Source organism: Hibiscus syriacus, unplaced genomic scaffold (assembly GCF_006381635.1).
Source record: "Hibiscus syriacus cultivar Baekdansim isolate YM2019G1 unplaced genomic scaffold, ASM638163v2 tig00110325_pilon, whole genome shotgun sequence".
Classification (NCBI taxonomy): Eukaryota; Viridiplantae; Streptophyta; class Magnoliopsida; order Malvales; family Malvaceae; genus Hibiscus; species Hibiscus syriacus.
Window position 1 is genome coordinate 391251 of NW_024062683.1, and position 24580 is coordinate 415830.

Below are 24580 nucleotides of genomic sequence, written 5' to 3' on the forward strand. Positions count from 1 at the left end.
GGTGTTCTTTTCTCTCGTAGTTTGATTTTATTACATATTATTTCCAGCAAGAAAATGGCGGGTTTCGCTGTCGCTTTGGAAGATGTTCCCACCGTTGATATAATGGCCGAACTACTTCGCCGTTTCAAGTGCTCCTCCAAGCCGGATAAATGCCTCATTCTCATCGGTTCGTTCCTCGTTTTCTTCTTCTTCAGTTTTTGGTTCACATTCAGCTGAATTTGCAGTGTGTTTTCAACATACGATTAGTCTGGACCATTTAGTTTGTTTTCTTTAGATCTGGGTTTTTCCCACTTTGTTCAAAGTTGAAAACTTTAATTTCATTTTTTTGAAAAAATGGAGCTATTTGCATTGAAAATTTTAATTTTTTTATTATATAATTTAGTTTTTTTTCATTGTATTTTATATTTATAACCTAATTTCGAAGTCCTAAAATTTTATGATTTCGAATTAATATAATTAAAGTTAGCACTAGACATAAAATATTGAGTTCGTCCCTGGTTTTGAGTGATTGAACTAACTAATTTTAATGAACTGCAGGGCCCCCTGGATCTGGGAAGGGCACACAATCACCCATGATTAAGGATGAGTACTGCTTGTGCCATTTAGCCACTGGAGATATGCTAAGAACTGTTGTTGCTGCCAAAACACCTCTTGGAATTAAGGCCAAAGAAGCCATGGATAAAGTGATCTCCTTTCTTCCCCCCCATAGGATTTCGAGTTTCGAATTGTCAATTTTTCCTCTAATTGAAAATGTATAAAGTTAGGGTGAACTTGTCTCTGATGATTTGGTGGTTGGGATTATTGATGAAGCCATGAAGAAACCCTCATGCCAAAAGGGTCTCATTTTAGATGGTTTCCCGAGGACTGTGGTTCAGGCACAAAAGGTGTTCTTTTTGTCTCATTGAACATTATATTGGCTTTGATGCTCTTCGGGTCTTTTGATCTTTAACTATATTTGGTTATCTTTGGTATACAGCTTGATGAGATGCTTTAGAAGCAAGGAACTAAGATCAACAAGGTGCTGAACTTCTCGATCAATGATGCCGTATTGGATGAGAGGATCACTGGTCGTTGGATTCTGTTGGAGCATGATTACATGCTTATGTACGTGTGTGTGCAGTATGGTTTGAGGTGTGTGTGCAAGTAATTAGTGTGCAGTTGGTTAATTAGTTAGAGTGGTTAGAAGCAGTTATGAGGTTGTTAAGGCTGTGAACTTGTGTATAAATGTACTGAGTAGTCTTGGCTAATAACACATCTCTCTTGTATCTTATTGATAATCTTCAAGTGCCTATGCGTAAACTTCAACATGGTATCAGATGCTAGTGATCTTGTGGTGTAGGAAGAGCTGCGTCAGGTTCTTGCTAAGTGCATGGTGGCTTTATGGCGCTTCCGGTCTCTCCTCTTTCCGGCGGTGTTGTGAGCAGTTCTGAGCATTCGGTAACTGCCTCCAAAAGCTTTACCAATAAACGGTTGAGTGTTGTGCTCGATGAGCGGAATTTCCTACTTTGGAAGCAACAGGTTCTACTGACAGTCAGGAGTCATCGGCTGGAGAAGCTACTTTCTGGGACGGCTGTTTCGCCACCTGCGACGGTTGTGCTGGAGGGTGGCACGGTTACTGAAAATACAGATCATGAGGTCTTTGTAGCCCAAGACAGTGCCTTGGCCTCGTGGCTACTGTCTACGATCAGCCCGTCCTTGTTGCCACATTTAGTGGGGGCTGAAACTGCTGCACAAGTCTGGAACACTGTGAATAAAATCTTCGCCTGTAAGTCTGTAATGGCGGTAATGAATCTACATTACCAGCTTAAAGCATTTCATCAAGGAGAACTAGGAATGCGGGGTTACATATCTCAAGTTAAAGAGATATGTGATGCCTTAGCATCGTGTGGAAGTCCAGTTCCGGAGCTGGAGCATATTGCAACCATATTGAATGGACTATCAGTTGAATACAGGCCAGTGGTTACTGTTCTTTCAGCCAGCCGTGATGCCTTAACTCTGGAAGGGGTTGTGTCTGTTCTTGTTGATGCTGAGACTCAGCAAAAGAACTTTAGTAGATTTGACAACATTACAGCTGCAGCTAATGTTGCTCAAGTAAAAACGTCCATGGATGAAAAAACCGCTCGATTTGCTAGGCAAGATCAGGTTGCGTCAGAAAGGCATGTTACCTATAATGCTCAAGCCGGTCGTGGTCGAGGGCGTGTCAAGATGCAGTGTCAATTGTGTGGCAAGAATGGCCATCTTGTGAATAGATGCTGGTACAGGTTCGATAAGTCGTTCTCGGGTGTCGATGAATCTGACCCAAGGAGTTCTGACTCAAGGAACTCGTTTAAAGAACGAGTACCCACAGCTAATATTTGTCATTACAATGCTAATAAGTGCTCGTGCGCAAGTAGACCGGATGGAGGTGCTGCTGGGCTCAATGATCAAGAACGGTTCAAGCCTAGTGCAAATGTAGCTGCTACAAGTGTAACCCCTCGTTCGTGGTTTGTTGATTCAGGGGCGACACACCATATTACGCTTGATGCCACAGAACTAGTAGATGGCTCAGATTATACAGGGGCTGGTAAGCTGACTGTAGGCAACGATAGTGGTTTGTCTATTACTAAAATTGGTCAAGCGTCTATTTGTAATGCATCGCGTGCTTTAATATTAAGTGACTTACTGTATGTGCCTTCAATTACTAAGAAGTTGGTGTCGGTTTCCAAGCTTGCTAGGGATAATGGAGTATTCTTGGAGTTTCATGCTGGTTACTGTATGGTTCGAGATGAGAGAACTGGTGTTGTGTTGTTGCGAGGAAGAGAGGTTGATGGCTTGTAAGAGTTCGGTGCTACGTTGTCCACTCGAGGTCGAGCTGCTGAAGCAAACATAGTGTCTAGCCCTAGTAATAACTATGTACTGTGGCATGATCGTTTAGGTCATCCATCTTATAAGATCTTACTACAAATTTGCAAGCTGTGTAATGTTGCTTTGCCAAGCAATTTGAATAAAGATTTGCTTCCAGTATGGGTGTCATGTCATATGGGTAAAAGCCATAGGCTGTCGTTTCATGCGTCTCAAACTCAATATGAACGACCGTTTCAGTTGGTTTTCTCTGATTTATGGGGTCCGGGACACGTTGAATCAAATGGCTTCAAGTACTATGTGTCATTTGTAGATGCCTTTTCGAGGCACTCTTGGGTGTATATGCTGAAGAACAAAGGGCAGGCAGTTCACGCCTTTCAACTGTTTCAGAAGCTAGTTCGGACTCAATTTGGACAGGAGATTAAGGTTGTACAGACTGATTGGGGAGGTGAGTACCGATCTCTGTCAGCTGTGCTTGCACAAGGTGGGATTCAGCACCGAGTGACATGCCCGCATACATCCCAACAGAATGGGGTTGTCGAGAGGAAACACAGGCACTTGTTCGAAATGTCGTTGACTCTGTTAGCTCGAGCTTCGTTACCTCTAAAATACTGGTCATTTGCAGTAGTTACAACAGCTCACTTAATCAACAGGCTGCCAACTAAGGTTCTTCAAGGGTGTACTCCGTTTGAAAAATTGTTTGGACAGCCTCCTACGTATGATCATTTACGGGTATTTGGTTGTAGGTGTTTTCCTCATCTGCGGTTGTTTTAACCCTATAAGCTCGCATACAGGTCACATCCATGCGTGTTTTTGGGTTATAGCATGAACCATCGAGGGTATCAATGCTTAGCGACCGATGGACGTATCTATGTGTCTCGGCATGTCGTTTTCGATGAACGTGAGTTTCCGTTTGCTAAGTCTGGAGCTGTAACGAATGTAATTCCTACAGAGAGTATGTGTAATGGCAATTCGTTGGTTGTGGTTCCTGGTGCACAAAGTGTTTGTGGTAATTCCCCACAAGCTGTTGTGCAAGAAGCTAGATCTGCTCCGATATGCACTGGAGAAGTACCAGAGGTTGTCGAGGTTGGAGCTTCTAGCAGCAGGGTGAATCAACATACTAAAAGTGTTAGCGTTGGTGAAAGTCAAACTGGTAACTTAGTCGGAGAGAATCAACATACTGGAAGTATTAGTGTTGGCGAGAGTCGTAACGACAGCTTAGTGGGAGTGATCCAAGATCAGGTGTTGGATAATGAGACAGGTTGTGTTGCGAATGCTTCAGGTCATGTTGAGGCTGCCTCGCTATGTCCCTCGGTGCAAAATGCACATCCAATGGTCACTCGTAGTAAACGAGGAATCTTCAAACCAAAGGTGTTTGTTGCACAGAGTCGAGGCGATAATGGAGAGCCGTGCTCGGTGGCTCAGGCACTTCAAGATCCGCAATGGAGGGAGGCAGTGCTAGATGAGTACGATGCATTGGTCAGTAATGGTACTTGGACGCTAGAACCACTACCAAAAGGGCGAGCAGCGGTTGGCTGTAAGTGGTTATTCAAGGTCAAATTCAATGTAGATGGGTTTGTGTTGAAGCATAAGGCGCGTCTTGTGACAAGAGGTTACTCACAGGTACCTGGCCATGATTTCAGCGATACATTCAGCCCGGTCGTGAAGACAACAACAATAAATGTGGTATTATCTCTAGCAGTGGCTCGTGGCTGGAGTTTGAGGCAGGTGGACGTTAATAATGCATTCCTTAATGGTGAGCTTGGAGAAGAAGTATACATGGTTCAGCCACCAGGATTTGAACGAGTGGCCAGTGATGGTACTCGGCTGGTGTGTAGGCTGAAGAAGGCATTGTATGGGCTGCGTCAAGCACCACGTATGTGGTATGCTAAGCTGCGTAAGTTTTTGCTGGAGCTTGGGTTCTGTGGAACCATAGCTGATGTGTCGTTGTTTGTTCGTCGAATGGGTGATGTTCGTGTGATGGTGCTTGTTTATGTCGATGACATTATCATCACTGATGAGTCTAATGTTGCTATTAATGAGGTTGTGCGCTTGCTTGGTGACAAGTTTTCCTTGAAAGATTTAGGGGAGCTGGGGTATTTTCTTGGTGTTGAAGTCCATAGGACTTCTGAGCAGTTGGTACTGAGTCAGCGTAAGTTCGTTTGAGGGCTGCTGGAACAAACTAGTATGCTTGATGTTAAGCCTGCACCTACGCCGATGGTGGTTTTGCCAAAATTGACTGTTGATGCTGGGAAGCCACTCTCAGACGCATGGTTATATCGAAGCATTGTTGGTTCTTTATTATACTTGACTCATACGAGGCCCGATATCGCGTTTAGCGTTAATCGTGTGGCTCAGTACATGCATCGGCCTTGTGATGGTCATTGGTTGGTTGTTAAGCGAATATTGTGTTACTTAAATGGAACGCTTGACTGTGGCTTGGTATTTAGACGTTCTTCTACGTCTGAAGTTTGCTGTGTAACTGCGTTTGCGGATGCTGACTGGGCTAGTAACGTCGACGATCGGCGGTCTATTTCTGGCTCTTGGTATTTCTTGGCTGCAATTTGATCTCGTGGAGTGCGAAGAGACAAAAGGTTGTGGCTCGTTCGACAACAGAAGCTGAATACCGCAGTATTGCGGATACCGTTGCTGAGGTGGTTTGGATTAAGTCATTGTTAGCAGACATGGGTGAAGCGGTTGATACAGCTCCGGTTGTGTGGAGTGATAATACGAGTGTTGTTGCCATGAGTGCGAATCTGGTATTTCATGCACGATCGAAGCATATAGAGTTGGATATTCACTTTGTACGTGAGAAAGTTGAGTGTGAGGCTGTTCGTGTGAATTACGTACCAGCAGAGCATCAAGTTGCGGATGGCATGACCAAACCGTTGGCTAAGTCAGCACACATGTTGTTTCGTCAGAAAGTTCAGATAGCAGAAAAGCGAACAGCTGAGAAGGACGGGTAAAATGTTGGAGCATGATTACATGCTTATGTACGTGTGTGTGCAGTATGGTTTGAGGTGTGTGTGTGCAAGTAATTAGTGTGCAGTTGGTTAATTAGTTAGAGTGGTTAGAAGCAGTTATGAGGTTGTTAAGGATGTGAACTTGTGTATAAATGTACTGAGTAGTCTTGGCTAATAACACATCTCTCTTGTATCTTCTTGATAATCTTCAAGTGCCTATGCGTAAACTTCAACAGATTCATCCTTCTAGTGGCCGAACCTACCACACGAAGTTCGCCCCTCCCAAAGTTCCCGGTGTCGATGATGTTGGTTCCCTTTTTTATATGCCCTTTTTATTCATCTTTTTCTATTGTTTAAACGGTTATCGATACTGAATGCATCTGCAAGCTCTATTACACGAGAATTCATGGACTGATTGTTCAACTAACTGTGACACGCATCGATGTCCTTAGAGTTCTTGTTTATGCCTTATTTATTCGGATTGATGCTAAGCAATTTAGCTCCATCGATATCATGCTCATATTGATTGAAATTCCGAGGATTGTCATCGCATATGTAAGAAGGATCTGCAAGTTGTACGGTTGTTGTTTCGAGTTACGATGATGTACTCTCAATGCTCTGCTTCTTCCTTTACTGCACTGGACCTAAGAATCAGTAGTCTGCTCACTTAGAAACATAAATATTAGTAATTTTGTGTTTGGTCATCGCATTCGTTCATATTTTGTAATGTATATGTACTGCAAGAGTCTCAGGTTACGGATTTTTGCACGCTTTTATCTCATTTTGTTCTTACTGTTTCCACTGAAGGTCACTGGGGAGCCTCTGATCCAAAGAAAAGATGACACTCCAGCAGTTCTCAAGTCAAGGCTGGAGGCTTTCCATCGACAGACCGAACCAGTATGCTAGCTACAAGAACTCCTTCACTCTTTAGTCCTTTTGCATGATCATCTTATGAACAAATTCCGATTGCTTAACAACATGCAGGTTATCGATTACTACAGTAGCAAAGGTATTCTTGCCAATCTTCCTGCGGAGAAGCCTCCGGAAGAGGTCACTTCTGAGGTTCAAAAGGCTCTTTCTTCATAAGACTTGATTCTGTCTTTCACCATTTCTGAACATTCGTATACCGTTTCAAATTAATCCGATACGTTATCGGAAAGCCGGAGTTTGCACTTCGGAAACCAGCTTTTCCTGGCTTTGTGGACCCAAGAGGTGTTTTTGTTACAGAATAATAGTTTTCTACAGATTTTGTAGTAACATTGAAGTGAATTTTCTGATATATGATCAATGAACATATTGCTTTAGTCCAATAAATTATTCAATAAATGCATATTTTTCTAAAAAATTACACAGCATTAATCAATGATTTGCATAATATTAATACAAACATAAAAAAAGTTATATGCAAAAACCTAACAATAATGTACTGATTAGAGATGTAGCTTTAGTTTTACGGTTAAAGCACTTACAACAATTTTTTTAATACAATTTATACATAATTTAACAATCAAATATTACAATATTTGATTAGAAAATTTTTTCTAATGTTTAATTAAATAGTCACTTTGACCCTTATTTTTTTTAGAACATTTTGATCCATAACGCTTTTTTAGAATAAAAAATAAAACTTTTAAGGCGAAAATGCTCCAAGAAAAAAAAGAATATGATTCAAAATGATTATTTTGATAAATATTGGAGACTAATTTTGACATTATCTTTTTTTCAAAAATCATATCAAACGTCACATTTTGTTTTCGTTTTGATCACTTATCGTTAAAAATTAACGAGAATATTGATATATCATAATTGAAAAAAATTAAAAAAATATCACATCAATGATTCTATCTATTTTTTAACATTGAATGATCCGAACGAAACAAAATATAATATTAAGTATGAATTTGAAAAACTATATAGGTGACCAAAACAAAATCACGAGACTAGATGAATGACTAAATACATACATGTATATATTATAACGGCTTAATTGACCATTTGTCTCTAAATTATACCAATTTTTTTACTTTAGAACTTATACTATATTTCTCACATCAGTGAAAACATACCAGGCGTAAAGTTTTTATAGACAACATTTTTTATTTTTTAAAAAATTAAAAAATGTTCATTAATTTTATTAAATAAAAAGAAAATATTTTAAGATTATGAAAAGAGTTTACAAATATTAGACTAAACCAATTATATACCACTAAAACAATCATAATATATAAATAAATCATTTAAAAACAAAAAAGACTATATAAAGAAAGGGTTAAAAACTCAATCAAATTATTCAAACAAATTGTATATACAAGAAAATATCATTATCGACAGTTAATGATACACACTAGTGACGGATCCAGAAATTTATAAATGGGGGTCCAAAATTTTAATTTTCTTTTCTTAAAAATAATGGGGGTGCAAAAAAATTCCTCCATTTTTCTTTAACATATTATACTAAATTTCACTTTTTTTTTAAATAATGGGGATGCATTTAACTCCTAGGGGGCTTAGTGCATCCGCCCCTGATACACACCATTAACATTAACATAAAACATATATAACAATGATAACTTCTTGACAAACTGACTTTATCATAATTCAATCACAAGTTATCTTCAATGATAACCAAATAAATTTTATCTGAATTTAGGAATACGATGTTAAATTCAATCATGGAAAATGAAAAAAAAACAAAATTTATTACAAAAACAAACATAATTTGATTAAAAAAGAAAAGAAGACAAAATAATTGGGGTGCAAAAAAAAATTCTTCCATTTTTCTTTAACATATTATACTAAATTTCACTTTTTTTTTTAAATAATGGGGATGCACTAAACCCCTACGCCCCTGATACACACCATTACCATTAACATAAAACATATATAACAATGATAACTTCTTGACAAACTGACGTTCTCATAATTAAATCACAAGCTATCTTCAATGATAACCAAATAAATTTTATCTGAATTTAGAAATACGATGTTAATTTCAATCATGGAAAATGACAAAAAAAACAAAATTTATTACAAAATCAAACAGAATTTGATTAAAAAAGAAAAGAAGACAAAATAATTAGGGTGCAAAGAAAAATTCTTCCATTTTTCTTTAACATATTATATTAAATTTCATTTTTTTTTCTAAATAATGGGGATGCACTTAACCCCTAGGGAGCTTAGTGCATCCGCCCCTGATACACACCATTACCATTAACATAAAACATATATAACAATTATAACTTCTCGACAAACTGACTTTATCATAATTCAATCACAAGCTATCTTCAATGATAACCAAATAAATTTTATCTGAATTTAGAAATACGATGTTAAATTCAATCATGGAAAATGAAAAAAAAAACAAAATTTATTACAAAATCAAACAGAATTTGATTAAAAAAGAAAAGAAGACAAAATTATTTTTTTAAGTAAGTTGTCTATTCAGTTGTTTTTCAAATTAGAATAGAAATGTAGTCATTATTTATTATAATATTTGATTAAAAAGTATACTTATTTATAATTGTGTTCAGTACTTGTTGAACCACCTTTAAAAGTATATATATATAGATACGTTGTGTGATGTAAGGGAAGCTCTGAAGTACGACCACCTAATCAAAGGTTAGAAAATTACATGATTGAATGTAACTGAAAATATAACTAAATATATAATATTTTAAGTTATATCTAATCTGAAATGTTATAATTTTTTATCATATTTTCAATTACGTTCAACTGTCTTTTTTTATTTTTAATCAGATGGTTGTTCTTTAAATCTTTCCGTTTACTTAAAACTCTTAAATTATCCAAAATTATGCGGGAAGGACAAACGGCCTACTTATTTATTTTGGCAGAATCTAAACATGTTAGCCTCATACCCTGAAAGATCCATTTAGACATTCTTTATTTATTTTTTTATATATATTTCAAATCTTATATCTTTTACTCAACTTTTGTGCATGAACAAAAGGATTAAGTTGGGTACGACTTATGAGGCTAACGTTTTATATTAATTAATAATAATAATAATAATAATAATATACATACAACTGTCAGAACTGATTTCTCTAGTTCGTGGGGTTTATATCCCACGATGTGTGATAATGGTTTGGCTTTTATAGCAAAACCGCAGCATAAATATTGATTAATATAGGGGTTTCTATGCATAAAAAATAAATAATTATTCTGAGAGATTATATTAAATTACCGAAGATCTTAACGATTTTTAATTTGACGCTGATTTAACGTATTTATCTAGATAAACGGTAATATAATCATACTCAAATTATCATAAATTTGTATAAATATTTAAGCATATGAATAACTCATTTATATAGATTATTTTACAATTTACTTTATATTGTATTTTGTCAATAATTTTTAGAGAATATGGTTAAATTTCCTTAGTTGACCCTTCTCACTCCCTTATTGTGAATTCTATCTATTATGAGTAAAATTTTCCTTCCCTCTAAGTAAGAATTGTTAAAAAAAATTATATCATATTTTAATTAAACCTTTTTATATTTGCTTGTTCTATATATCAATCATCTAACATTTAATATAATTTTATCATAAATTCATAATGATTTCATTTTAAATTTAATTCATTTACTGAAACAAATAATCATTTTTTTAGAAGAACTAGATCATCGTATCCTCTATAATTTAAATAATTAATATAAGTATTATATTCAGAATTCTAATTTAGTCTTCCAAATCATAGTGAGGGGCACACGTATTATACAAAATCAGTCTGGATCTTTTCTTTTAATTGACTACAAAGAAAAGAATCAGCCAAAAAGAAAATTACATTTTTCTAAATTGTGATATATATATATTATCGATTTTTAATTATAAATAAATATTTCAACTTAGTTTTATAAAATTTGCTAAGCTGTTAGGTTTGTTGTAACGATACTTTTGTTCTTAAAATCACGTGGAATTTGAGACTTATTTTAATTACATAAGTTGCTAAGCACTTATTCATTCGTGCAATATATTAGACATGTTTAAAAAGAAAAAAAAAAGAAATTATGATATCAAAGTCAAAGTTCCATCAAGACATAAATGAAAAACATACGATATCTTCAACAAGTTTTCATTCTATAATTCTTCATCTGAATTAAGAGGGAATAAGTGAATTAACTAACAGTGGTGGCCTTTCTTTGTGCTGATCACCGTCTCCCATCTTGCCGGTATCATAGCTTTGCAACATTTTTACCTAGACTCAAATGCAACTAAAGCAACACGATATACCCAAAAGGCAATTAACCCCCAAAATATCATGCTGACCCCTATTCTTTTTTTGGAACATTCTAACCCCCAACATTCTATTTTGGGGCAAGAAAACCCCTCATGAATGAAAACTGTTAGTTAACAAACGATAATCGCTTCAAGATAGAAGCTTTTATTCCCTAAAATGAAACGTTGAAGACTAAAATGCTCCAGAATAAAAAAAAAGAATCAAAATGACTATTTAGGGAAACATTAAAGGTTTTTCTGCCATAATATGAAATGTTAGGGGCCAAAATTCTCTAAAAAAATAGAGATCAAAATGACCATTCTGGTAAACGTTGGGGGATAATTTTGACATTATACCTGAACGAAAATACAAACAAATCCGAGTAACCAATATTAGATAACCTAATAGCACATGAATACTAAAAAAAAGTTTTAAAGAACATTAACTGGTCCAGCAACTTCATATTCAACTGATAAAATAGTTATTAAATGCTGCTTTTGGTAATAAACATTATCCTGAAATATCTTAACAGGTGAACACGTGAGGCATTCATCTACCTGCATCTTCCTACATTTTTGTTTACTGATATTATTTACAATAATTGTGGCATGATTTTACCTATAAGAAACGCTTCTCAATCAATAATTCCGAAGCACTGATAATTGTTGCTCATTCATGAAAATAAAACATTTGAGTGCAGGGTATGAACTATATGAATGTATCTACAAAACATGAGTTCACTACAGTATGCTTATCACAGCCAAGACACCTACAACATAGAGAATGAGGTGAAAGGATAAAATATATAAGACAGCCATACCACAACTGTTCCATAGGTTTAGGACTTAAGGAAGAGTTAATTCGTTTCTGATTCACTTATATAATGCCTTTCATTATAAATACAGAGAATCAAATGCATCTTAGCAATACAATTACATAAAACCATGAAAAATTCTAACATATGAGAAAAGACAAATAAAATAAGTTCATTGAAACATTAAAGTGAAAAAGTGTATATGGTACCTCTACTGAGCTTTGACAGAACAACTAATTGGAAGTTAGATAAAATCCACAATATGCGGTAACCTCCTCAACCCAATTGCTTTGAGACTGCAGTGACATTTGTAGACATGTCATAAAAGATTCAAGAGCCAATTACAGCTTGAACCTCTCATATCATAATTGAAACATACTAAAAATGCCAATAGTGACTTGCATCTGAACTTTCATGTCACTAGGAGATGTTTCAATTGCTGCCTAATCAAATTACACTCAACAGGCATGCCAAATCCATGACGTAAAATTAAAAAAAAAATTGATACTAAACAAGAGAAAGTCAAATAAAGGATAAAAGTAGCAATATTATAAAACTGAACTCATGGACCATTTGCTGCTAAACAAGAATTCACGAAAGCTTAAATTGAATGAAATCAGCATCGCTGTATTCATTTTGCAGGTGTAGTTAGATGGAATAGGCACCAATATATATTTTCAGAAAACAGCAGGGTAAGATAAGCATCAGAACAGATAAAATTGCTCATCACCACTAGAAAAGTACAATATCTACTGCTCACGCATGATCTGATAAGCAAGGTTCCAAAATAAGATAAATGTTTGGCCAAATACAGATGAGTAGTTTTCCTCTTCTGATAAGTTGTCCACAGTAACATAATGGTCACTGAAGACAAATGAACTGTTAAAACTAGCTGTCAAACTAAGAAACCATTAATGAAATAATGAAATGTGTTCACTTGAGAACAGCAAATTGGGTTTTATTCAAAAACGTACAACAAAAATAAATCTCAACTCTTCAGCTCACAGAAAATCCATATTCATAATTGTTTTCCTAGAAGGCAGAAGGAATTTCGTATAATGGCAACTATACTCAAATCTTCAACCAAAATGCAAATAGAAGTCTCGCAAATTTAAAAAATGAAAACAAGGGGGGAACAACTATACAGATAAGTAAGTAGGTACTGCAATTTCATACTGCATAGGCATCTCTCATGGATGGAAGTATATACCTAACCTCATAAAGCATTCCAAATATATTACTAGATTAACATGTTACCTTTGATGTATAAGGTTACTGTTACTTTCTTCATCAATGAAAAGCAAGTAATGCCCTGTCCACTTCACACCACAGTCTCTTGCAAACACAATGTCAATATTAAAAAAGATGGAAGTTATAATCGGAAGAAATTCATAATGTTTCAAATTCAAAACCAGTTATAAGGGAATGTATACATCATTATTCCAATATAAGTGTTACATGGATTTCAGCTGAAACTGATTTCTATAAGAAAGGCCGATACGCCACACCCTGTGATGCAAACAATGCCAGCATTTTTATATGATGGCCAAAGCTTGAAAAGAAATAACCTGCAAAACATCTGTTTCATGGGTAGAGGCAAACATCAATCAAATCATCATCGATGCCTGACAAACAATAGCAAGGATAATCATCTAAAAAATATGGTCTGCAACATATTTGCAGGTCTCTCACCTCAATCACGGGAGATGATGAGGGTTCTCTCATCCAAACAAACCACCAGTCCCCACTTCCCCTTGCTGCAACTCCTTTCTATGTTGCTCTTCCAAAGGATCTGGACTCTTCAGCATTCTTCTCACACACCTAACCAACATACCGAAATACCTTATTTTAAACTTCAACAACAAATTAAAACCCAATTTACTAAAATAAATTGTACTTGTCTCCTTGTTTCTTTAGCTCAATACCTGTCTTGAGCATGCTGGACAGGGAAAGTGGGCATGAAAGCTTTAGTCATGGGAAGAGGAACTTCACGAAACCACTCATGGTTAGGAGCAGCTTCAGCTGTTATACGCTGAAGGTGATATCACAATGCTCAGTAAACTATCTACATATATTATCAGAAGGCAACCAAAACCTTTATGCAAGTCAAGATATATATACCTCTTCAGGATCATAAGTAAGAAGTTTATTCAACAAGTTGAATCCTGCATCAGAGAGAACAGGTGTTCCAGTGAATGATGTTACTGGAAATTTCTTGTGCAAAAGATTATACCTGAAAAGAAAATCAGTAATTAATACAAACAAGAATTCTATGTTACTGATCTGTTAGCAATGGAGGCCAGAAAGCCACACCAGAATCACCCAAAGCTGGAAGTCTGAGAAACAGTATGGAAAACAAGAAGGCCCGAATATTACAGAGCAGAATCTAAAATAAATTTATAAATGATGTAACACGTACTGATGTTTGACAAAATTGACCTTGACTCCAGGAAGCTTGGGAAAACCAGGCCATATTGTCTCATTTGGTGTGCCAAGGGTTCTGAAAATCTGCAGTCGTAAATATCAACACAAAAGATCCAAGTTCATTAACCATCATGGCAAGACTGAAACATTCCAATAAGTTAAGGGCTAGATAGTAATTATTAATGAAAGATGAATACAATTAACTCAATTCACCTTGTCAAGTTGATCAAATTCAGTTTTCCCATTAAAAAGTGGTTCTTTAGATGGTAGTTCAGCCATAATACAACCCAAAGACCACATATCAATTGCAGTGGAATATTGTCTTGCTCCCAAAAGAAGTTCAGGTGCCCTGCAAAACCAGGATGAAAAGTTTTTAAATATTCCGGAAAGTAAATGCTCAGATAATTAATCAGGCAAACTTACATAAATGGAACGTGAAAAAGCAAATGATTAACCTTAAGCCATAAACCTTTACAAACTCTAAAAAGTGGCTAGCACCCTACAGCATATGGGTTAATACGTTTCATTAATTAAACAACGAGAAGTCCAAGTAATGATTTGTACAGAAATGCTCATACCTTGTCAAAAGCTACACCATGGAACTCTGACCTAAAGATTTCTTAGGTTTTTAGTATAGAAAACTGAATCAGATAAATAATAAGAAATTTAATTAAAAAGGGAATCTATGTACTTATAATCAATAATCAGAGTCAAAAGCACAGTTCAAAATAGTTTTCCAAATACCCAATCACAACAGAGAATTTAAATATTAATACCAAAAGAAAGGAAGTCTCCAATATATTTCATTTCATTGTACAAATACGAGGACTTAAACCATAATATTTGGCATTAACAACTCACCTGTACCAAAGGGTAACAACCAAATGTGTATATGGTTTTAATGGGCTTCCATATTGACGAGACAATCCAAAATCACAAATCTTCAGTTCACCTTGGTTATTTAAAAGCAGGTTAGACGTTTTCAAATCACGATGGAGAATCCAATTATCATGAAGATACTTGATACCCTCCAGCGGCTAAATAATCAGACATTTAGCCTCACTTTGGCTGAATGGTTGTTTCATCGTCTCCATTAGCCCTTTCAAATCATGTTCCATGTATTCCATCACCATAAAAATACTATCAAGGTTACTCCCTACAACAACTTCTTTAACGTCTACAATAGATGGATGATGAAATGAAAGAAAAATGTTGATTTCCCTTAGAGAGGTCAGAGGAAACCCTTCTCTTTCTTTCTCCATCTTTACCTTCTTCAACGCCACAATTTTCCCAGTCTTCTTGTCCCTAGCTCTATATACAACACCATAAGTACCTTCGTTTATCTAATTTAGTCTCTCAAATTCATCAACACTCCTACATCCCTGAAGCATGTTTACACTTCGTAAAGGAGCTGGAGCTTCTGGCGTTCCAGATGAATCCTTGTCATTCTCAGAACCTGTATCAGACTCATTAACGCTACTGTCATTTCTATCACGTTCAAATTCAATCTCCATGTAGCCATCCTTCTCTGAATCATTTACAGGGTAAACATCTCCACTTCCAGACTTGGGACAGGAACGTGATTCATCAGATTCGGATGATTTGGCTCTATTCCCCCTTGAGTCTTCCATCTTAAGCTCCCCAGGCTTAGGAGATGCTGAGTTATCGAGTAATCTATTAACGGATGATTCTGAAAGAGGTAATTTTTCCCTCCTTTTAGGCATCTCCTCATCTTCTAAAAAATCGCCCTCATCACCTGGAGAACTATCACCAACTGCCCATCTTGAGGAAGATATATGTCGGGTTTGTACAAAATCTTCATCTTCTAGCTGCACAAAATCCAAATTATTACCCTGCCGTTTTGGAAGTGATAGATCCAAATCCACTGCAGACTGCAATGGTGCATATCCAACGGTTTTTGCAACTGGCGAAGGAGACTGTGATTCCAGGTTTTTACTTTCTCTGACAGGTGATATCTGTACAGCCCCAGCAGTGGTACTGTTAGGTGAGTTGCGGTAAGCTTTCGGAAGTGGTGGTGGAGGACGAAGAGCCATAACTGGATGCAAATTCCTACTTTTGGAGAAACTACTTAAATCCTCACCTCTGTCCCATACAATAGGGGAGAACTTCCTTTTCCTTGCAACAGGGGACGCAGCCCCATTCTCCATTGCCTATGTAGCCTTACTATCTTTAACAACTAACTCGGACTCAATGACATCCTCTGACCCACTCTCTCTAGACAGCTCACCAGGCTCTTTATCTACCACCATTCGATGTAATTCGCATTGCCTGGGCCCAAGGTTACCTCCACCACCACCACTACTGCCACCAGAATCACTTCTACTCAAAGAGGAACGATACTCACCAGTTAACACTTTCCTCTCCTTCATATCCTTTTGTCTAACGCTATCCCTAGCCTCCCATACTCGACCACGGTTATTATCACGACTACCATTACTATATGGATCATGCTCTTTAGAATTAGCAAAACCACGTCTTACTACCTCGACCTCAGATTTTCTGTCACTGAACTCGTTCTGGCTATAGCTCCCATGTCTCCCAGCGGCCATATATAAATTTCAAGAAAATCCTAAAGCCTCAAATCCAATTCAAGAGACTCCCGCTAAATTGTCTACTTATAAACCCAACCCCCAACCCCCTAAAACAACAAAGTTCACGACAACAAATTCACAAATTTTGCACCAAAAAAAATTAAATCCGAATTCAAGGGCATCAACATTAGCCAATAAAAGCTGTTAACATGCCCAAACCGAATATCACATCCTTCAACGTGTGTAGCTGGAAAATTCAACGCATGCAGCCTGGAAATTTTAGGGGGAAACAATTGAATTGTGGTAGAAATTAAAGCAAAAGGACGAAGACGATAAACCCTATAAATATTTCTGAAAAACTGAGCGATGCATGGATTCTTCTGGTCCCTGGGCGAAATTGAGAGAGTAAATATAACTGGGAGTGGATATGGCTTACCGATCGAGACGAAAAAAAGACAGTACGGAAAACAATTGAATTGTGGTAGAAATTAAAGCAAAAGGACAAAGACGATAAACCCTATAAATATTTCTGAAAAAACCGAGTCAAACTCGACTATTATCGAGTAGACTCAAACTTGAAAACTTTAAATGTAAGTTTAACTCGATTTAAAAAATCACGAGTTTAAAATTTTCAAATTCAACTCCAACTCTAAAAATTAAATTAAAACTCAATTCGAACTCGAAAAGATTCGAATTTAAAAAAAAATTCAAAAGTTCAACCAAACTCGAGACGCTCAAATGCTCACCACGTGGCTCAATAAATTAAACCATTTAATTTGAGTTTTAATTTATAAGATCATTTGTTGAACACTTGCTTATATCTTAAAGATGAGGGATATAAGACCATTGAGTTTAAACTTTAATTTATAGGATCACTTGTGGAACACTTTCTTCTATCTTAAAAATATAAGATATAAGGTCACATGCTGTGTGTGGGATATACGACCAAAACTTCACCCTCTTTCCCGTACTCTTGACCCTATTCAACACCCTGTTCATCGGAGACTGCTAAACAAGCTTCATTGAAGCCTCCAACACAGTAACATCAACATCATCATCAATATCAATATCAATATCAATATCAAGGGATACCACCATCAAGTTCGGTGGCACCAAACGGAGAAGACCGTGCCAACTACTCCTGCAAAAACTGCAGCAACTTCTTTCTTGGCATCTTCTCCAGCAGCGAAGCCAGTGGTTACTAATACCACGGAGAAAGTGTCACCTGCAAAGACACCTCCAACTGCAACATCAGTGGCAAGCTTTTACCAATCTAATACCTTCCTCCCCCCAATACCTTACTTTTGGAAATTCAGGCTTTTTTGTCTCTACTGAATCAGTGGTGATACTATTTCCCTCAACTCAGAGATGAATGTTGACAGAGTACTAAGTTTTTTTGTCGGATAAAAGTTTCAAAATGACCCAGTTATTGTATAATTATGATGAATGTGGACAGATTACCGAGATTTTTTAATGGATTAAAGTTTGAAAATGACTTCCAGTGTTTGTCTGATTATATCTTCCGATTTACACTGGACAAGATGATGTCGGTTAATATTTCAAGTTCTAAATATCTCTCCCATTCATCACTTAATCTTTCTGGCTCTGGCCTAGAGTCTCTAATTGGTGTTTTTGGGTTATCAGTTGATAAGTTGTGACTTTTCATACAGAATGAAATATGTCGAATGAGATTGGATGATGCAGTGCTTGATGAACTTGTTCGTGAGTACTGTGTTTACAGGGGAATTGTGGAATCTGGTATTTTCATTCCATCTAATAAAACTTAACATCAATTTCTTTTTACTATATATGTCTCGACTGGAATGTTGATCAATTTGTCCTTTCTCAGGAATGAAAACACTTTCTGAACCAGTAAAAGGTAATCCGCTTGAATTTGGGTGGTGTTCATCACCAGAATCTTCCGTTGATGTGGATCATAGAGGTGCTAAGCGTTCAAATAGTGAAACTTCTGCTTCTACTAATCTGAGCAACATGCAAGGAACTGATGTCAAATTAAGATTTGCTTCTGAGCCCACCAATAACCACGAGGATTATAGCCCCAGTGGGTCACATCATTCTGAAAATTCAAGTCTCTTGAGAAACAGAAGCCATGGAGCTGGCGAAAGAAGTAAACGTAAGCGATGAAGCGGAAGATATGATGAACTGGATTTTATTTCTGATAATCATTTTAATTGATGTGGGAAACAAGAGGTTAGTACTGCATTACAAATTGCCTGTACAAGGATATCAAAGTTATAAAAGTTACATTTTGGAATTTTTTTTGTGTTTTACTATAATTGATTAATAATAGAATAGTTTTATAACAGTTGCATTACAAATTACTATAATAGAATAGTTTTTATTATGAAGGGAGTGGAAAATACCAACGTGGAAGAAAAATATGAAATTGTTCTCCGGATGAAGGAGCTAGCTAGCAGAGGAATGGCTGCTGAGGTTGTGGAGGAAATTAATGCATTAGATCCAAACTTCTTTGAGCAAAATCCTGTTTTATTGTTCCAACTCAAACAGGTTAGTGTAGTTTGTACCAGCTGTTTTGTTGTGGAGGAAATTAAAGCAACCTGAAAATCTATTTAGTGGTTGAATTTTTTTCTTCTAATAGTTAGTGGTTGAAGTTAGATGCTGCATATGCAGGTTCATTATTTTTGGCCCCTAGATGACACTGCTCAAAAGGAATTTGAGAAAATGTGGTGTCAAGTTATAAACCAGGCTGGAGGAGAATTCACATCTAGTTCTGTTCCAGTGATGTTCGGAATGTAATTGTTAATCTAAGGGAATATGTTTTAGATCCATTAATTCTAGTTTGGTATGTTATAAACATGTATATGCATGTTTAATAAATTTATAGTTTGGTATGTTATATTTTAATTTTTGTATTTCAATCACATTTGTTTAAATTTTCTTATTTGTTTTAAACGTCCAGGTGTCATTTATGTTATTTTCCATATTATTTTAGCTTAAACCGAATAGGATCAATTGCATACAAGACCCTATAGTTTATGCACATTTTGTATTTAAGTCATTGGTTTAATTCCAATTTTGTAAGTTTAATTTTACATTTACGTGAATTTAATCACCATTCTAAAATTAGTATATTTAGCTTAAATTAGTCCTCACATTTAGATTTCTCTTAATTTAGTCCCTGTTTAGGATTGTTTTCTTTAATTAATTGTGTATATTTATTTTGCATGTTGATATGTTTATGTATAAGTATGCGATTGATTTATTTAGGAGTCACATAACATCATTTTGCATAATTTGTATGTTATCTTCATGTGCATAACTTGACCCCTATCACATTATCAGATTTAGGTTTTAGGATTTATGTTTATAGTTTAGGGTTTAGGATTTATTACAAAGACATTAATTAATCGACATGGTATCGATTTATGAGGCAAGTACTAAGTACAATTTATGGTTTATGATTTAAGTTTTAGGGTTTAGGGTTCATTGCAAGGACATTAATTAAAATTTGAGGTAGTTGTATTATAGAATTTTTAATATATGTTTAAAATTTTATAATTATCAATAGTGTATTTTTAATAATGTAATTTTAAAAAATCTATAATTATAATATAACATTTTTCGAGCTGCTCATGAGCTTTTCGAGTCGAATATCGAAAAGCTCGTTTAGGCTCGTTAAGAACTCGAGTCATGCTCGAGCTCGAGTCCATTCGATTCGAGTATTTATCGAGCCTTGATCGAGTAGCTCGCTATTTGTCTCGTCTCATTTACAACCCTAGTAGGGATGGCAAAAAAATCGAATCCGTCGGGGAAAATCGGAAACCGAATTAAACGGGTCGGATTCGGGGACGAGGAAAAACCGAATGTTTTAAACGGGGGCGAGTTTGGTAATCCCCGCCCCGATACCCAGCCGGATAAATATTAAAAATAATAATTATTATTATTATATATATATATTAATAAATTTAATTTAATTTAAATTAAATATATATATATATATAATATTTATATATTTAATTTAAATATATATATATCGGCCCGATACCTGTTTAAATAAACGTTTATGCTAAACATGGATACCCGTTTCCTCGCGATTTTCCTCGATTACCCGATAGAGATCCCGTTAAAATCCCCACGATTTTTAAACGAGGACGGGTACGGAGTTTTTAAACAGTAACGGAGATAGGAGACCAATCCCCGGCCCGAAACCACCCCGTTGCCATCCCTACTAACGAGGCCGTGAGTGGGAAAACGAAGGCCGGGAAGTTTTGTGAGCTGAAACGCTGTGTTTTATTCTTTTGTTTTGCGTTTACTATTCAGGTAAAACTACTTTTAGGTCCTTTTAGTTTTTCAATTAGATAAATTGATCCCTCTAGAAAAATCTATATAATCTCTATTGATTTGTAAACTGAATAATTGAAAATAATGGTCACATGATTTTTTTTTCATTATTTTGTATATAATTTTAATTGAAATAATAATAAACTTCATATTGACTAATTCTAAAAAAATATATTAAGTTAAAATATATTGAAATAACTCTCTAAATATTACTTTGTCACTTTAAAGTTATCTTAAATTTCAAGTCAAATTTGTTGTCTTATTCCCTTTATTATATTTACATTTAAGATTGTGTTTATATTATATATATTTTAGTACATTAAAAATTAGGAAGTGATTTGTAATTAATTGTCATTGATTGGTTCAAGTCAAATAATTTTAATTCATGCAATGCATGTACCAATAGATAAATTTCATTAATTTTGTTGAATCTAATGATAAAGAGTTGAATCAAATAATAAGGAAATTGATGTTCTGAGTAAACACCTCCATATAATCTAAAAGTACACCATACATACATACATACATACATACATACATACATACATACATACATACATACATACATACATACATACATATATTCATACATACATATATATATATATATGTATGTATGTTGGAAGAAGAAGGATTGAAGACAGTTTCGGCATTGAACTTTGGGACTCTGCAGAGTTACTACCAGCAAAGGGAAGGCAACTTGAAGGAGAATGAAGAAGGAAAATGACCAGTTCTCCTTATAAAATCCGCCCTTTGTGAAGTCCTTATAGCTTTCTCGTTTAGCTTTGATTCTGCATTTGCACGTTTCTCTTCGGCTATTCTCCTTGAGGCTGCAATTTTGTTTGCGCACCTTTCTTTTGCCCGAGCTTTCAGTCTCTCGGCTTTCGCCTACAACGCATAAAACAACAAATTCATGGCAATGGAACATCTAATCTACCAATGCCTCTAGTATAAGATTCCGACCTGATTCGACTCCGGATATAGTCGGAGCTCGTAGTTACCGGAGGTGTTAGACAAATAAAGTAATCTAGTACTATTTCATATCAATGGATCTACCAAAGGAGTTACCTCTATTTTCTTCATTTCCAATTCAGCTTTCCTCTTTTCATGATTTTCCCATGCCTGTATCTTCACTTCTTCACGCTTATACCTAGAAAGCAACACATATCTCATATCACATTAGACTATAAACATATGCTTCGAATTTGACGTTGTGAATGAAGCAAACTGAGAATAGCTGATGCATATTAGCACTTACCTTGCCATATATTTAGCACGTTCGGCTTCATCCCAAGCCATGGCTCGACTTTCCAAACTACGCTGCTTACTAGCCTGACCCGATTCTTGTCCCTCGAGCCTATCCGAGCCATTTCCTTTAACAGCAGCATCAGTTTCACCTCTCCCCTCGGCTAATGGTGGTCCTCCATGTTTGCATCTCAGTGGGGTCGAAGATCCTGAAGAAATAGGACTCCTTCCAGCAGGAGTGGTGGCTCGTAAGGGCGTTGTGGTTCTCGACGGTTCTTGGCTTGCAATTGGAGTCATCTCGGTCCCCATATCTCTCACACATATCGATCGAACACCCGACACCGAGTTCTCCCCCGGGTTGTCTACTATTCGCCAAACAAGCCCGTCGAAATCAACCGTCTTCTTTTCGCCTTCGAACTCGGGCGACATCTTTTCATCTTGTTCCTTTTGTAGGCAAGGCGCTATCAGTCTTCTATCATCGGCGTTTGAGTCTCGAGGCTTGGCTTTGGGTTGTACCTTCTTGTCTCGACTCCTGGACAACCCCACCAGCCATTTCTGCGCATCGTCCCACTTCGAAGGTGTCGTCGGCTTCCCCAAGACGGTTCGATGATGAGACTGAGAAGCTTTATGAAACTCGAAACTTATGGCACCACCGCCATAGCTGCTTGAAATTTCACTAGCCGGTCCAAGGCTATACCAGCCTTCATCTTCAACGGATCTCATTCTCCAACACACATAAACCAAATACCAAACCAAAGGTTGTGACTTTAGCCTCGGACAAAGCTTGAAGCTTATCTTCAACAAGTAACCCAAAGCTTAACTAATCACGATGTTTAAAACACTAAAAACACTCACAATGTTTAAAACACTAAAACACACTCATTGATTAAGCAGTGAAGAACAAAGGGCGAGGGCAATGGGTTTAGTTTCTTTTATTTTTTGAAGAAACGTAGTGCAACATCATAGCAGAGAATGATGGTTTAAAACCATGGATCTTTGCGATGCATTGGCAGAGATGAAGATAAGAGTTTCAGGGTTTCAGAACTTCAGATCCGTTGAACATTAAAATATAGTGAAAGACAAATGCTATGCATTGCTGGAAACTTGAACCAACCAAAAATCAAATGTAACCCACTTTGGCACAGTAATTTGTGGTGAAAAAATGGAAGAAATTGGGAATTATCAACTCTTTGGGAACTGTATTTTAAAGAGAAAACTCAGAAAAGCGTTGCTTTCAACGGTTACTTGGTATATAATCTAATCTCATTTGTCTCTAAATTGCCGGTTTAATATACTCGAATTATGAATTAATTTTGGTGTCTCGATTAGACATTTTCTCAATATATTCTTTGAAAAAAAAAGGTGTTCTCAAATCTGTATTGGAAGAGAAATTACATTCATCTCGAAACAAGTGATTTAGTATTTAGGGAATTATTATTATTTTTAGAAAATTTGAATTTAAATATATTATTTATAAAAATATTTAATTTTTTATTATCAAAAGTTAAAAAATTAAATATTTTCATACTTATTATTAAAAATCTAATTTATAAATTGACCTTAGTGTCACAAATTTTTCAGAAGCAAATTTATTTACCTATTATAAATAAAAATACACCAAAATATAAAATTCAAATTATATATATGTACTAGCATAAAATATCAAGTTTCTACATCCAATTATAAGCTTGTTTTTATCTTTTTAACATAATTTTTGTTTTTACTAAATAAATCAATTTTTAATAAATATGAGTAAGACACGAATCAAACAACTTCAGTAATTAAAAAATATTATTAATTTTTAAAATCTCAGATTTGAATGTTATATATGTCATGATATATGCATTTAATATAAAATATTAAAAAATTTAAACATATATTATAGTTACGTTACTATATAATAGAAAAAAATATGAAAAGGTGTAATGTTAGATCAATTAATAATGTTAGATTAGGATGAGTGAGAGGGTGTCGGGCCAAGTGGGGGAACAGAGGTTTAATAACGTGGGGGCGGTGGGGAGCAGCTGCTCTGAAATCATTCACGTGCCCGAAATCATAATAAATTAGTGATTAAAGAAACGATATCACAAATAAAAATATACATATTTATGTGAAAACCCTAAAAAAAACAGATTGGAAGTATAGAATTTTCGTTATATCAACTACAAATACAATATAA

General features: G+C 35.7%; 2 protein-coding genes and 2 pseudogenes across 2 annotated transcripts; 2 read left to right on the plus strand and 2 right to left on the minus strand.

Moving 5' to 3' along the window:
• LOC120117999 lies at positions 1-23740 on the plus strand (annotated as a pseudogene).
• LOC120117996 lies at positions 13255-17272 on the minus strand (annotated as a pseudogene).
• On the plus strand, positions 18134-19021 carry LOC120118000. The gene is made up of 2 exons (XM_039138151.1): positions 18134-18591; positions 18683-19021. Exons 1-2 carry the CDS (start codon positions 18519-18521, stop codon positions 18976-18978), a joined length of 369 nt encoding a protein of 122 aa, XP_038994082.1. The 5' UTR covers positions 18134-18518; the 3' UTR covers positions 18979-19021.
• Positions 21645-23124, minus strand: LOC120117997. Its single transcript, XM_039138150.1, has 4 exons — positions 22415-23124; positions 22225-22306; positions 21769-22044; positions 21645-21685 (listed from the first exon to the last, which is right to left on the minus strand). Exons 1-3 carry the CDS (start codon positions 23122-23124, stop codon positions 21835-21837), a joined length of 1002 nt encoding a protein of 333 aa, XP_038994081.1. The 3' UTR covers positions 21645-21685; positions 21769-21834.
• Positions 23741-24580: the final 840 nt, after the last annotated feature.